This window comes from Budorcas taxicolor, chromosome 8 (assembly GCF_023091745.1).
Source record: "Budorcas taxicolor isolate Tak-1 chromosome 8, Takin1.1, whole genome shotgun sequence".
Classification (NCBI taxonomy): domain Eukaryota; kingdom Metazoa; phylum Chordata; class Mammalia; order Artiodactyla; family Bovidae; genus Budorcas; species Budorcas taxicolor.
The window spans coordinates 115,459,819-115,472,654 of NC_068917.1; the positions used below are offsets into that span (position 1 = coordinate 115,459,819).

Consider the following 12,836-nt stretch of genomic DNA (forward strand, 5'->3'; position numbering starts at 1 on the left):
GAAATGTGCTTCCTTCCCGCTTCCTCCTGGCCACGGAGACGGAGCCCCAGAGAAGAGACACCCCAGGGAGGTCTTGCAGGGCCTCCCCTGGTTTTCCTAAGAATGAGTTGAAACAGCCCCACCATCAGTTCTCCTTAAACATCCTGTTCTCAGGTCCAGGAAAAGCCCTAGAAACTCTGCTTTCTTCTCTAAATCTTACAACGAGTCCACTCTAAACTCCAGCCTACCCACTGGACGACCAGGCGCAACCCCTGGAGTCAGGCCCTCAGCTGGCTTTCTGGAACACAAGGGGCTCCAGACCTGCAGATCCCTGGGAGCTGGGGAGGCAGCCGGACCGGGTCAGCACGCAGGGACCATGGGGAGCATGACTGTCCGGGTCTCGGTCTGGTCCAGCTCTGCGGACCACCCATAAGCCCCCTCCTACCCCTGGCGAGACCCTGCAGGGCCCGGGGGAGCCCAGGTGCTCTTGGTCTCTGGGTCCTTCTCCCCACTGTGACTCACCCACGGCCAACACTGCTGCAGCCTCGTGGGGTCAGAGAACAGGAAGGAGACCGGCTCTTGGGGACGATCTAAGCTTCACCTGTGGTTTGGGTATTTCAAGGACTTCCCGGATGGCTCAGTGGTGAAGAATCCGCCTGCCAGTGCAGGAAACATGGGCTCAATTCCTGGGTCAGGAAGAGCCCCTGGAGAAGGGAATGGTAACCCACTCCAGTCTTCTTGCCTGGGAAATCCCATGCACAGAGGAGCCTGCAGGGCTAGAGTCCACGGGGTCACAAAGAGACAGACACGACTGAGCAACAACTAACTCCGCCACAAGGGTGTCTCAAGCATCACCCTTTCATCTCTGGGCTCTGAGAGCTTCTTTGATTTCCTTCTTGTTCGTTACAAGAGTCAGTGTGCTGGGCAGAAGCCAGCTTACTCTTCGTTATTCTCCTGACACCTCCATTCCACCTGCCTGCCTTTTGGCCTGGCCTGACGTCTCCGGGTTCCCTTTCTCTTCGTGTGAAACAAGACAAAGAGCGTCTTCCTTGTGCAGTGAGACGTCACTGGGTGTGGATTTCCTCTTCGCTTCCACCCCTGGAGACAGACACCGAATCTTGTTGACGCCAGGAGATTTCAGAGGCTGAGCGGACACCCTCTGGCTGAAACGCAGAAGGTGTACGTGGAGTCCCAGCATTATATCCTAGAGCCATCAGAATCTCGTTGCCAATGATGAACATGTAGCTCAGCCCACGGAGGGGACATGAACTTCCCTGGGAGGCCCATGGGAAAGCGAGAGCACTCAGGGAGGCTGGCCGTGGGCGAGCTCCTCTCTGCGTCCTCTCGAAGCTGCCCCGACTCTCAGCGGAAGACGTGGATCTCGGCGGCCTCCAAGTTCCCACCATCGGCTCCCCCAGAAAGATGAGCTCTGTCCCCCTTCACGAGGCCCTGTTCACAGCCTGGGAAATGGCTGTGATCGGGTGGCCTGGGGCAGTGCCCTCCACCGGGGCTGCCCCCGTGGACTGAGGACACGGCCCCTCACATGCAAAACCCCTCCTGGGGAGCGAGCCCCCCTCCAGCAATAGGGGGTCTTTGGGCATGCTGGCCACAGTCAGAGCCGGGGTGCAAGCTGTCATCACAGCCGTGTTCGAGTGCCGCACGGGCAAATCGCGCCTTTAACTACAAGGGAGCCGAGGTCCTTGGCAGGAAACACAGCGCGATCAGGCGTGTGCTCTCGGGACAGCTGGCAGCCATCGGTCACCTCGCCCTCCATTGGGGTTTCTCATCTCAGGGCAGCGGTCAGTGGATCTTACAAAACTCAATGTGTTTCCTGCAGATTTGCCCGAGGTGCCCTTGTGGGAAGCTGATTTCCTGGCATTCTTGTGATCACTGGTGCGCAGGAAACCATTAGCAACCTGGATTGTCCATAAACCAGGAGCGATGGCTTCAGGCCCACGCAGCCTCCTGGCATCTCCCAGCCGGGCCGCTGGACCTGCAGTGCGGTTCTGTCAGGAGGCTGCGTGCTGGGGCTCTGGGAGGCGTCTCTGGTGTTTGGCTGGAGTTGGAGCTGTTGGCGCTGAAGATTAGTCCCAGCACCGCTGGCACGCGCTACCTGGGCCTGACCTTGCCCGGGGCTTTCATCTCAGCAGACGGAAGCTCCTGACCAACCCCTCTCCAGCTTTCTGGTTCACCTGCCGCCCCAGCCCGAGGCTTCATCCTGCAGGGATTCCCGTTCCCGGGACACAGAGCCACGAGAGACGCTGACCCAGGCAGAGCGGCCGGCGTCCCGGGGCTGCGTTTGCTGGGTCCTCACCCCGCATCCTGAACTCCCTGCAGCGGGAGGACCTGTGTCCCCTGCGGGCAGGCCGGCAGAGTCCTTGTTCCACACGCCGCAGCATCAGTCCGTGGATTTCAGGCCCGTGGCCGGCCCCGCCTTGCTGGCCCCGCCTCCACCCCGCCCCTCTCTCGCCCTGTCCGCTCCGTCCAGGATGGCAGCGCGTCAGTTCTGAACGTGGAAACTGGTCGATGCCTCAGATGACAGGGACATCTTGGGGGAGGTGCTGGCCGTCCCACCTGGCTCAGAGCGGCCCCCAGCATCCCAGGCAGCAGCCCCCGTGCTGGGCGGAGGCCCGGTTGGATCTCCAGTCTCCCCTGAACACCCTCTGGGACCGCTGCTTCCCCGGCGCTCAGGTCGGTGACCTTCTCGGTGACCTGGAAGCCCCGCCCGAGGGGCTCTCCTTTCAGCAGCCTGCCCCGCCCGCTGCCCCGCACTCAGGGTGTCACCCTGCTTCTGCGATGGAAAGTCGAGCTGGCCGCGGCCTCTGCCCACGCCTGGAGGGTGGGCCAGCGTAGTGGGCCCCGGGCGTCTTGCTCACCCCAGCTCCACCTGCCCCGACCTTTGGATCCAGAGGGCCTTCTTCTGGCCCCAGCTCGGCTCCGTCGGTGCCCTTCTCGCTCACATCCGCCAGCGCGTCTCCCTGGCTCATGCCTGTGTCGTGGTGACTGGGTCTGCCCGCCGGGTTCCCCGTAAGAGCACATCAGTGAAGTCAAAGCCACTCAGTCGTGTCTGACTCTGTGACCCCATGGACTGTACAGTCCATGGAATTATCCAGGCCAGAATACTAGAGCGGGCAGCCTTTCCCTTCTCCAGGAGGTCTTCCCAACCCAGGGATCGGACCGAGGCTTCCCGCATTGCGGGCGGATTCTCTACCAGCTGAGCCACCAGGGAGGCCCGCGCCTGCATTCAGGCAGCAGGAAGCTAAGCTAGTCATGGTGTCTCACAGAGCGGAGCCTCTGGAGCTGGGCAGCGAGTGGCCCTCTCTGCTGTGCCGTCCTGGTGGTAGGGCCCTTGTCCCATGGAGAGAACCCTCCTTCCCCACCACACCAGCGGCCGCTCTGACGGGGGGCTGCCCCCGCGTGAGTGTTTCTGGGTCTGTGCCGCGTCTCTTTGCTGCAGCCTGCACTGTCCGAGCTGGTGCAGGGGTGGGAGCATCTTCTCGACGCCTGGGCGGAAGTGACTCAACTGAGTCTCTTCTGCAGGACCCTCCATGTCCACAGGGTCCTGGCCTTTCCCAGCGTTTTTTGGTTTCAGCCTGTTGACTCCCTGCAGTGGTTAGGGTTGGTATCGCATTGAATCCAGAATTTAATCTCAATTCGGTTGACTTTGTAAACACTGAATCCTCCCATTCATAAACATGACATATTCCTACATTTTTTAAAGGCTTCTTTAATAGGCTTTGACAAGGATTTATGGTCTTTTCCAAAGATTTTACACATTTTTCTTAGGTTTTAGATTTTCTACACATCCAATCTTTTTTTTTTTTTTTTTTTTTAATAAGGACAGTTCTGATGGTATCCTTCCCATCTTCTATGGCACTGGGTGCCCTGCTTGTTCTTGGCCTGGATGGTGATTTGTAGGTGGTCAGCCTCTGTTTTTTTTTTTTTTTTTGCATAAATAGAGTTGGTACTCAGAAATGGTTTGTTGTTTGAGAAGTTTTGAATCTATTACAGTAAACTTGGGGCCATTTTTCTGCCTTCTTTATGCCATTTTGAAGATACTACTTTTGCAACATGTAACTGCACCAAATTATCTAATTGAGCAACTTCATGGTTCAAAATGTCGAAAGTTCACAAATGATAGTTTTTGCGTGTATTGCTGGACTGTTAAGCCTGGACGATATGAACGGCTTCCTTTGTGTTAACAGTAGCTGTCTTGGTAACAATATGGCTCAGTCCGAGGGCCCCGGGTACCTTCACGGTCTGAACGGGTCGGTAGAGTCACCTGCACCGAATCATCAGACTTCTGTCTGGAAGTGTGCAGCCTGCTTCCTGTAGCCCGTGGCTGAGTGCCCGGCACAGGACGGGGGCGGGGGTCAGAGAGCGGGTGGCACCCGTCTGAGGGTGGGCCTCTGACCTGGCGCAGGTGATACACAGGCTCAGCTCCTTGTCTCCCTGATTCTCGTCCAGCCAAGCAAGCCCAGCCCTGACTTGGCAAGTGGCCTCTGTCTGGAAACATTCAGCTTCACTTTCCTGGTGTGGAGGGTGGATCATGGTGTAAGGGGCAGAGTCTCGGGGTCCCCGGGGCGGGGTGCTGGCAGGGCCCCCCAGGATGCGCTTCACTGTTTTGTTTCTGCTTCTTAGCCTTGCCAAGACAGAGGGTGTTTGAGTCACCATGGGCGGGCCCCGAGGCGGCCACTGCTGTCAGGAAGGCCGGCTGCTCAGTGCTCGCAAAGCACTGTGGCCAGGCAGGTCAGCAGGGCTGCGCATGCACCCCAGTGGGTGGATGGCTGACTGCTCCCAGGGGTGCAAGTCCTTGAGCCTGAAGTGCTCAAGTCACAGTTTCCTTGTTCTCCTTGGCCCTGCAGACGCAACTGAGGATGCCCGTCAGGGCGGCATGAGCAGCCCTGGCCACGCCGGGGGACAGCCCGCAGGGCTGGAGGCTGTGAGGACAAAGGATGGGTCCTCAGAGCTGCTGAGGGCAGGCTGGCAGCCGCGGGGCTGGCCAGCCGTTCCCAGACCCTCCGGGCTGACGCACCTGCTCCTACCTTCAGGCCAGGTGCTGGGGAAACCTGGACACGGCTCGGGAGGTGATGAAACAGAGGTTGGTGGCTCTGCTCCAGCTGACCCGGGGCCAGCCTGGGGTCACTCCGGCCAGCAGGGGCGCACACAGCCTCCTCCTGTGCTTCTGCGCAAGGATGCCATATTAATACAGACGGCTGAGGGGCCGTGCTCTCGGCCAGCAGCCCGGCTCCTGCGGGACGCTCAGCTGACATGTGTTTGCTCCTGAGGCACGTCACTGCCTCCTGGACCGCGGACCCCCAGGCCGCCCCGGCCACGCTGTGCTTGGGCCACTTTAAACAGAGACATCTCCCCGAGCACAGAACTACGACAGCACCCATCGGGCGTGAGGAGGCCCTGCGCCCAAGCCAGCTGGAGCAGAGGCTGGGCGCCGACCACGCTCGGTGATGCCCGTTGGTGGCCTTGAGTCTCGATTCGGGGTCACGAATGCGTCTCAGAAAATAGGTGGTTTGCAGACCTGGAGGAGACCTAGGAGGGAGGCGGCTGGCCACGTGGGGGCAGGGGCGGTGGTCCTGCCGATTCCGGCGCCCCCTGCTGGCCCCGTCGGGGGGCGGTGGTCCTGGCAGAGGGTGGTGGTCCTGCCGAGTTTGGTGCCCTGTCTGGCCCGTCAGGGAGCGGTGGAACCGTCAGCGGGCGGTGGTCCTGGGCGAGTCTGGTGTGGTCCTGCTGATTCTGCTGGCCCCGTCAGGGGGCGGTGGTCCTGCCGAGTCCGGCGCCCCCTGCTGGCCCTCTCCCCTCCGTGCAGGAGCCGAGGCCGGGCTGTGCATCTCCGGTTCCCGCTTCATTGGAAGGCGCGGCTCTGCTGGGCCCCGGGGCTCTGTTCACAGCCCCCCGACCCCCGTGCTTGGCCTGCTCCACGGAGGACATTTCACCTGGAGCGGAGGGACCACGAGCTCCCCAGCGTCTGAGGGGCCGGGGACCTGGCATGTCCCCCGAAGCGGGTCTGGGCTCCCTGAGCTGACCCAGAAGCTCCCGTTTTCCCAGAGAGCCGCTGCAGGGCTGACCGCCTCCCAGGCCCTCCGGGGTGGGCCGTCCACCTCCCAGCGCCTCACGCTCTGAGTCGGAGCAGGAAACGCACACATTTTGGCTGGAAACCAGCAAAACCAGTCAGCGCTCCACACACACGGAAGCACTCCCCTGGGTGAAACCGCAAACCCCGGGAAAGATTGGTCTCGACAACCATGTCAGCCCAGGCGTTTCCAAACGAAAATTGTTTTTCCAGTTTGGGGGTTGGAGAAAAGTGGATTTAAACACTGCCAACAAAAAATAGTTCACATGGCAGTTTGAGACAACTCTATTTTCTCAAAAAGGATTTTTACAGCCCAGAGACCAACTTTAGAGAGATTTGAATGAGCTTGTGCTCAGCGTCCGAGATGTTTGTAGAAAAGAGATGGGAAACTACGGCCAGCCCCCCAGCGACCTGGGTCCCCCTGCATGGAGACTCACATCAGGACCCCCAGGGTTGCCACTGGCACCAGTTAATAATTTTATATTGGCGTATCATTGATTTACTGTACTGTATAGCTTTCATAAGTACAGCAAAGTGATTTATTTGGTTTTATATATGATCTATACATGTGCACTTTTTTATATTCCTTTTGGATTACTTTCCATTATAAGTTATCACAAGATGTTGAATGTAGTTCCCATGCTACGCAGCACGACCTTGTTTATCTGTTTTATAGTGTGTCTACGTCAATCCCAAACTCCAAAATTATTCCTCCCTCAGCTGTTCCCCGCTGGTAACCACACACTGCGTCCTCTGGTCTGAGTCTGTTTCCATTTTGTAAATAGATTCATTTGTACCTTTTTTCCTAATATATTTTACACATAAGTGATATCATGTGATATTTGTCCTCTGTTTGACCCCCGTCACTTGGTGTGATCATCTCTAGGTCCATCCATGCGAAGGCATCACGTCGTTCTTCTTGATGGCTGAGCAACACCCCACTGCCTGTACCTGGCGCACCTTCCGTCCCCACTCCTCTGGTGAGGGACACGGGCTGCTCCGTGTCCCAGCTGCGGTGAACTCTGGGCTTCGTGCATCTTGTCAAGTTAATTGTCTCCGTCATCACTGCAGTCCCACTGAGCCTGAGAGTGAGGCGACCGGAGGGGGCAGAGTCTGGGCCCCACGCGGGACACCCAGGCTCAGAGATGGGAGTGGTGTTCAGGCAGGCTGCTCTGAGCGTCCCTTCGATGACGGGCAAGGGAGTAGGGCTCTGGGACCAGCTGCTGTCCGCTCCAGACCCGAGACTACCCACCTGCTCTCTGCCTTCAGCGCCGAGCTCCTGGAAGCAGCTGGAAGGCTCCTGTGAAGCCCGGCGCCCCCTGTTCCCCTCCCCAGTGGATCTGCAGGTTTTTGGAGTTTGGGGGATGAAACAGCAAGTTCTCTGCCCTGAAATAACCTCCCAGGCCCCAGATGGAGTCGCTCCTCCCGGGACCTTCAGGTGCCCTCATGTAGAGACCCCGCTGCCCCCAGGCCCAGCACCGTGGTCAGCACACCCCCCCGCGCCAGGCCGGCACTGGGCTCCTCACCCCAAACAGGGCCGACGGGCGCCCCAGACGCTCCCTGCTTCTATTTTTCAGTCTTTCTTTTTGCAAAAGGTTCCTGCCCCCACCCCACCCCACCCCACCCCTCCCCTCCCCTCCCCTCCCCTCTGCCAGTTCTCGCAAAGCAGGCTCTCCGCTTGGTGCCATGCTGAGTGACGTTTAAGTGATGGTTGCTGCCATCACTTAAGCGGTCCCTCGACTTCACTTCCTGTGACACCCCCAAGCTTCGCCAGCCGGGGCTTCTCTGCACACCTGGCCGACCGGGGGTTCCGTGTTCCTAGTTCCCGTGGTCACCGGTGGACCGCGTCTGTCTGTCTGTACTGAGCCTGTGCAGCGACAGACGGACAGAAGCAGCTGCTGAGGTGGCCGGGCTGCTGATCGCAGGCAGGCCTCGGAGGTAGTCAGCCTGCCCCCAGTGATGAGGCCTGGGGCCCAGGGGAGGCCGGTGTGGAGCCTGGAGGGCCACCGAGGATCCCAGACTCCCGTACTCCCGCTCTCGGGGACAGGGGGCAGGGGAGCGGCTCTGAGACTCATAGTCCACCAGACTGGGTAATTTTCCTCATAAAGTTCTGTAACACAATCGCAAATGTAAGTGACCCTCTCAGCCCCCAGTTGGGTCTGTAACATGAGAGGAAAGTCATTTATGAATCTGAAGAGACGGATTCCAGCTGGCACGCGTTGTAAAGCTCTACACAAATCACCTCGCGTTCTCTCTGGCAAAGCCGTGAGCTGCTGCCAAACTCAACACCCCACCCTCCTATTTCCCCCAAACCTTCCTTTTCTGGCGGTAGATCGTCGCGGCCTCAGCCTTCTCCCCTTCCTCTGAATTTCTGTGGTCCGCCCTGGCAATGGCAGCTTCTGAAGGAAGCATTTCTTACAAAGAGTACCATGTCCCCCCGACGATGAGCTGCCCCGATGCAGGTCGCTGTAAACCTAGGCCTTGGCTGGAGAGCGGCCGCAGACTGCCGTCCGCCCCGGGAGTGCAGACGGCGACGGTCGGGGAGGCCGGGCCGTGGACGCGGGCCGGGAAGGCAGGCCCCCGAGCACAGGCCCGGTGGGGAGACCGCCTGGGTGCCGCCCGCGGGCAGGGTGCCCCCTGAGGGCCCGGGGGCCGTGGCCAGAGGACGCAGCGGCACACGAGCGCCATGCCCCATAGGGCTGCCGCTTGCCCCGGGAGGGAACGCTTGCCGTTTCTCTGGTGGCCTTTAGCGCACCCTGCTCGCTCACCTCCGACGTGTGGGGCTGGGTCCTAACGCTGCGCACCCCGGGGCCAGGCCGGGAGCGGCCTCGGCGGGTGGGAGCCGCCTCGGCGGATGGGAGCCCCGGAGAGGCCGCGGCTGCACGCGGTCCACCGGGCGGCCGGCCGGCGCCCACGGCGGGCCCTCTGCGCTCTGGATCAAAGCGCCGCGGCCTGGCCCCAAAACAAGTTCCGGAAACTGGAACCCGCTACCTTACGTCTGCGGAAAACATCTCCAGGAGTGCCTCCGCCCGCTAAGAAAATAGGTTTCCCAGCTGAGGTTTCCACTGCAGCCGCAGGCCACTGTTGAGGGACCGTCTCCGGCTTCCCAGCAGGCCAGCCTGGGGGTCTGCGGGCTGACCGGGGAGCCGCTGGCGAACGCGGTCGAGGCTGCACCGTCCACACCATGCGGCGCCCCCCCCACCCCCCGCAAGTCCTTGCCGGGTTTGGGGGACGAGCGACCACCCTAGAGAAAGCTACTCCCCCACCCCACCCCCACGGCCGTGGGGCCAGAGGCGCAGCCTTGAGGGGGAGGTGGGACAGGGTTGCCCTTCTCCAGCGCAACTTCCCGACCCAGGAATCAAACCAAGGTCTGCGACACTGCAGGTGGATTCTTCACCAGCTGAGCGACCAGGGAGAGTGCTACCCGTTTCTTTTGCAACGTAAGTAGTAACTGCAAAACTCTTAACAGAAGTCGTAGCAGAAGGCTGAAACATGCGCGGCCCTGCGGTTTTCCGGGCCCCGCGGCCCCGCCTCTGAGGACACCTTCTCGCCTCCATCCTCCCAAAGCAGCACCGACACCAGCCGGGGCTCGGCCGCGTCCACGCGACGCAGGACGCGGGCTCTGAAGAGGGCGCTGCAGGGGGTGGGGCCTGTGGGGCACGAGGTGCGTGGATGGACTCGGGGGTGGCCATCCCCGGGGGGAGCCCCCACTTTCATTCTTGGAGATTTTGACGCCACTGTCTACCCAGGCTCGATTCTGCTGTGTATTTACTATATTTTTTTCATCTTACGAGCTCAGTGCCAACCAAGCCGAGTGTATCTCACTGCAGAGGGTGCCTGGACACAGAGTCCCCTTCACCTGCGGGGGGGGGCCGGGGGTGGGAAGGGTTCGTGCAGGAGGGGACACTGGCGAGTATTTTGTCTTCAGACCTACAGGTAAGACGCCTCCTGAAGTTTATCACTGATTAAAAACAACTGAGAATGTTCGCAGTGAAATAAACTGACTCCTGCGGGAATCTTTCTGAGAACATTCCCTGCATAGGAAGTGTGTTTTGTCCGGAAGTTGGGGCATGTGGCAGGGTGGCCCTCACGGTGGGCGCATGCCTGTGTGGTCCCCGGAGGCGGGGGCGGGATGGAGGGGTTGGAGCAGAGCAGAAGGGCGCTGACACGCACTGGCGCCCTGCCTCGTTCTCTGGGCCTGTCTCCCGTCACTTGAGTCCTGCTCTTCAAGGGCCAAGTCAGAGAAACACTGCTGTGTCCAGGGACACGTTTCATGGCTGAAACTCATTGTGGAGAAGTTCGCTTTCAGCCTAGAAGCCTTGTGAATAAGCAGAGGTAAGTGTGGAAAAGTGCTTACAACTCAAGGGCTTGTGGGACCTTGGACCAGCCCAGAGGAGAAGCCGAAGGACACGGACGTGCTGTGCGTCCTTAAGGCTGGGGTGCTAAGAGTCTGCCCCACACATTCACCCCAGTCCTGAACCCTCCACTTCCCCTTCGCTTGTACAGATGAGCCTGAATTCCACCCCAAATTCAGATAGTTCTTCAGGACGTTGGCCCACTTTGCTCTCAGTCTGCTGGCTTCTGAGTAAAGCTGCCATTCCTGCCCCACCACCTCACCTCTCGACTTGCTGGCCCGCTGTGCTGTGACCCCAGCGGGACCTGGCCCCTCGGGGTGAGAGCCGACAGGGACGGCGATGAGACTCGAGTCCCAGGAGAGGACGCGGGTAGAGGCAGAGGCTGCCCGTGATCGAGGCACAGATGGGAAAAGACCCCGATGCTGCGAGGAATTGGGGGCAGGAGGAGAAGGGGACGGCAGAGGATGAGATGGCTGGATGGCATCACCGACTCAATGGACATGAGGTTGGGTAAACTCGGGGGGTTGGTGATGGACAGGGATTCCTGGCATGCTGCCGTCCATGGGGTCGCAAAGAGCCAGACACGACTGAGCGACTGAACTGAACTGACCCCAAAGAGGCAGTCCTCTCAGTGGACACCTGGGGGCGCTCAGGCAGACAGCCACGGGCAGAGATGCCCGCGTCCCCCAGCAGGTGGTGCCATCCTCCCACAGAGCGGGTGGCGCAGGGGCCAGCTTCCTCTCAAGGGAGGGTGGTCGGGGGTCTCCTGTGGTGGCCTAATTGTTGTTTAAGGGGTCTTATATCAACAATAAGAACTAGGAACACGGGACAGGCTGACCTAGGACCTACGAGAGGTGGTATTTTCAGGTTACAAAGAGTAACAGCTGCTTCTCAGCGCAGCACCTTAACACGCAGAGCAAACCTTCAGTTCCCGGCCAGCTGCCTCCTTGTTGGCACAGAGCTGAGCTGCAGGGTCTTGTCTGTCCCCACCGTCCCGTGGTCTCAGATCCCGACAGGCGCAGGCCACAGACACCTCTCTGCCCGGTTCTAACCAGGAGGAGGCTCCCTGTGTCCTGGGGAAGGAAGGACCCAGAGGGGTGGGGGGGGGCCTGTCTGGGGCCGAGCCCAGCACCACCTCCCAGCTGTCACCCCCTGCCCAGTCTTGCCGAATCACCAGCTCCCCGTGTGAACAGGGTGACGCTCCCCCAGGACCGCCCACGAGCCCACGGTGGCCCCTTGGAGGATGATGGAGCTGAGGAGGGGACAGGGAGGGGCAGAGAACGCCTGGAGCTGTGGGCATGGGGCTGGGAAGTGGGGCCTGGACTCCAAGTCCGTCGGCAGGTTCCCAGATGACCGGATGACTCCCTGACCCTGTCCCAGCCTCAGCCGTGGAGGACAGGAGGGAGGGACGCGGGTCCAGGTGCCCTGGGGTCGCAGTGGGTCCAGAGAATCAGCGGAGGAGGGGCGAGGCTGGGCGGAAACCCAGTGGAGGTGGGCGGTCACGCAAGAGGGAGCAGAAAGCAGTGAGACAGTGAGGCCCGTGTGGGGGCAGGGAAGCGATCTTTGTTCCTCTGGTGGAGGGGAAGGTTCGTAAACACGTAAAATTCTAAATCCTTTCTTATGCCCCGCCCCCAGGAGGGGCCCATCGGCATGTTTACTAAACATAAATAGGCATAAGACATAAATACATTCTCATGGCCGCCCCCTCCAGGAGGGGCCGCCAGGTGTGCTTACGAAAAGAGTCAGACGACCGGAAGGTGATGGGATTTATTCACCCGGCCTGGGCAGCGTGCCCTGATCAGGCAGTGGGCAGCGTGCGAGGGTCTGGTCACTCCGCCCCACGAGAGTCCAGGTGGGCGTAAGCGCTGTCTGACTCTGGCCCGTGAGCGGCACACGCGCCCCGCACAGGGGTGGGGGCCTCCTACTTGCAGAGGAGGACTTGGGGTCCACAGGCCGGGCCCTAGGGAGAGAGGCCCTGGTGAGCTTCAGACCAACCGGAAGCCACGTGCCGGCCCCCGGGGGCTGGTGAAGCGGCCGCCCGGGTGCTGCTCTGGGGTCGCTACAAGGGCCTGTTTGGGGGCCTCGTAGCCCCTCCTCGCTCGGGGGGAGGGGTCAGTATTCTTGGTTCCAGGATTGCAGGCAGGTGCCAAGGCTGATTTCACTCCACCTCCAAGGACCGGATCATTTTAGCTCTGACCACCACCTAGCCCTGAGTTCCAGGCAGGCCCCGGGGAACAGTAGTGACTTTTTAAATATAACACCATTGGGGTCATTCATGCTTACAAGGTAAAAGTAGTGAAAAGCAAGCTTAGACTGATTTTTTCACACTGATTTTAACTGTTTCCTTTTCTTAAGTAGCGCACTGTAAAAGTAGATGCTTTCTTTCAGCTTCTGGCTCCTCTCCAGGCAGCAGG

At 60.1% G+C, this 12,836-nt stretch overlaps 1 protein-coding gene across 1 annotated transcript in view; it reads right to left on the reverse strand.

Annotated features, from left to right (window-relative positions):
- Positions 1 to 12,343: 12,343 nt before the first annotated feature.
- The window catches only part of TPO (thyroid peroxidase), a 33,170-nt gene continuing 32,677 nt past the window's right edge, over positions 12,344 to 12,836 (reverse strand). Inside the window, exon 16 of the mRNA XM_052645320.1 lies at positions 12,344 to 12,382. Within this exon, the coding sequence (XP_052501280.1) occupies positions 12,344 to 12,382 (39 nt within the window). The remainder of the gene's footprint in view (positions 12,383 to 12,836) is intronic.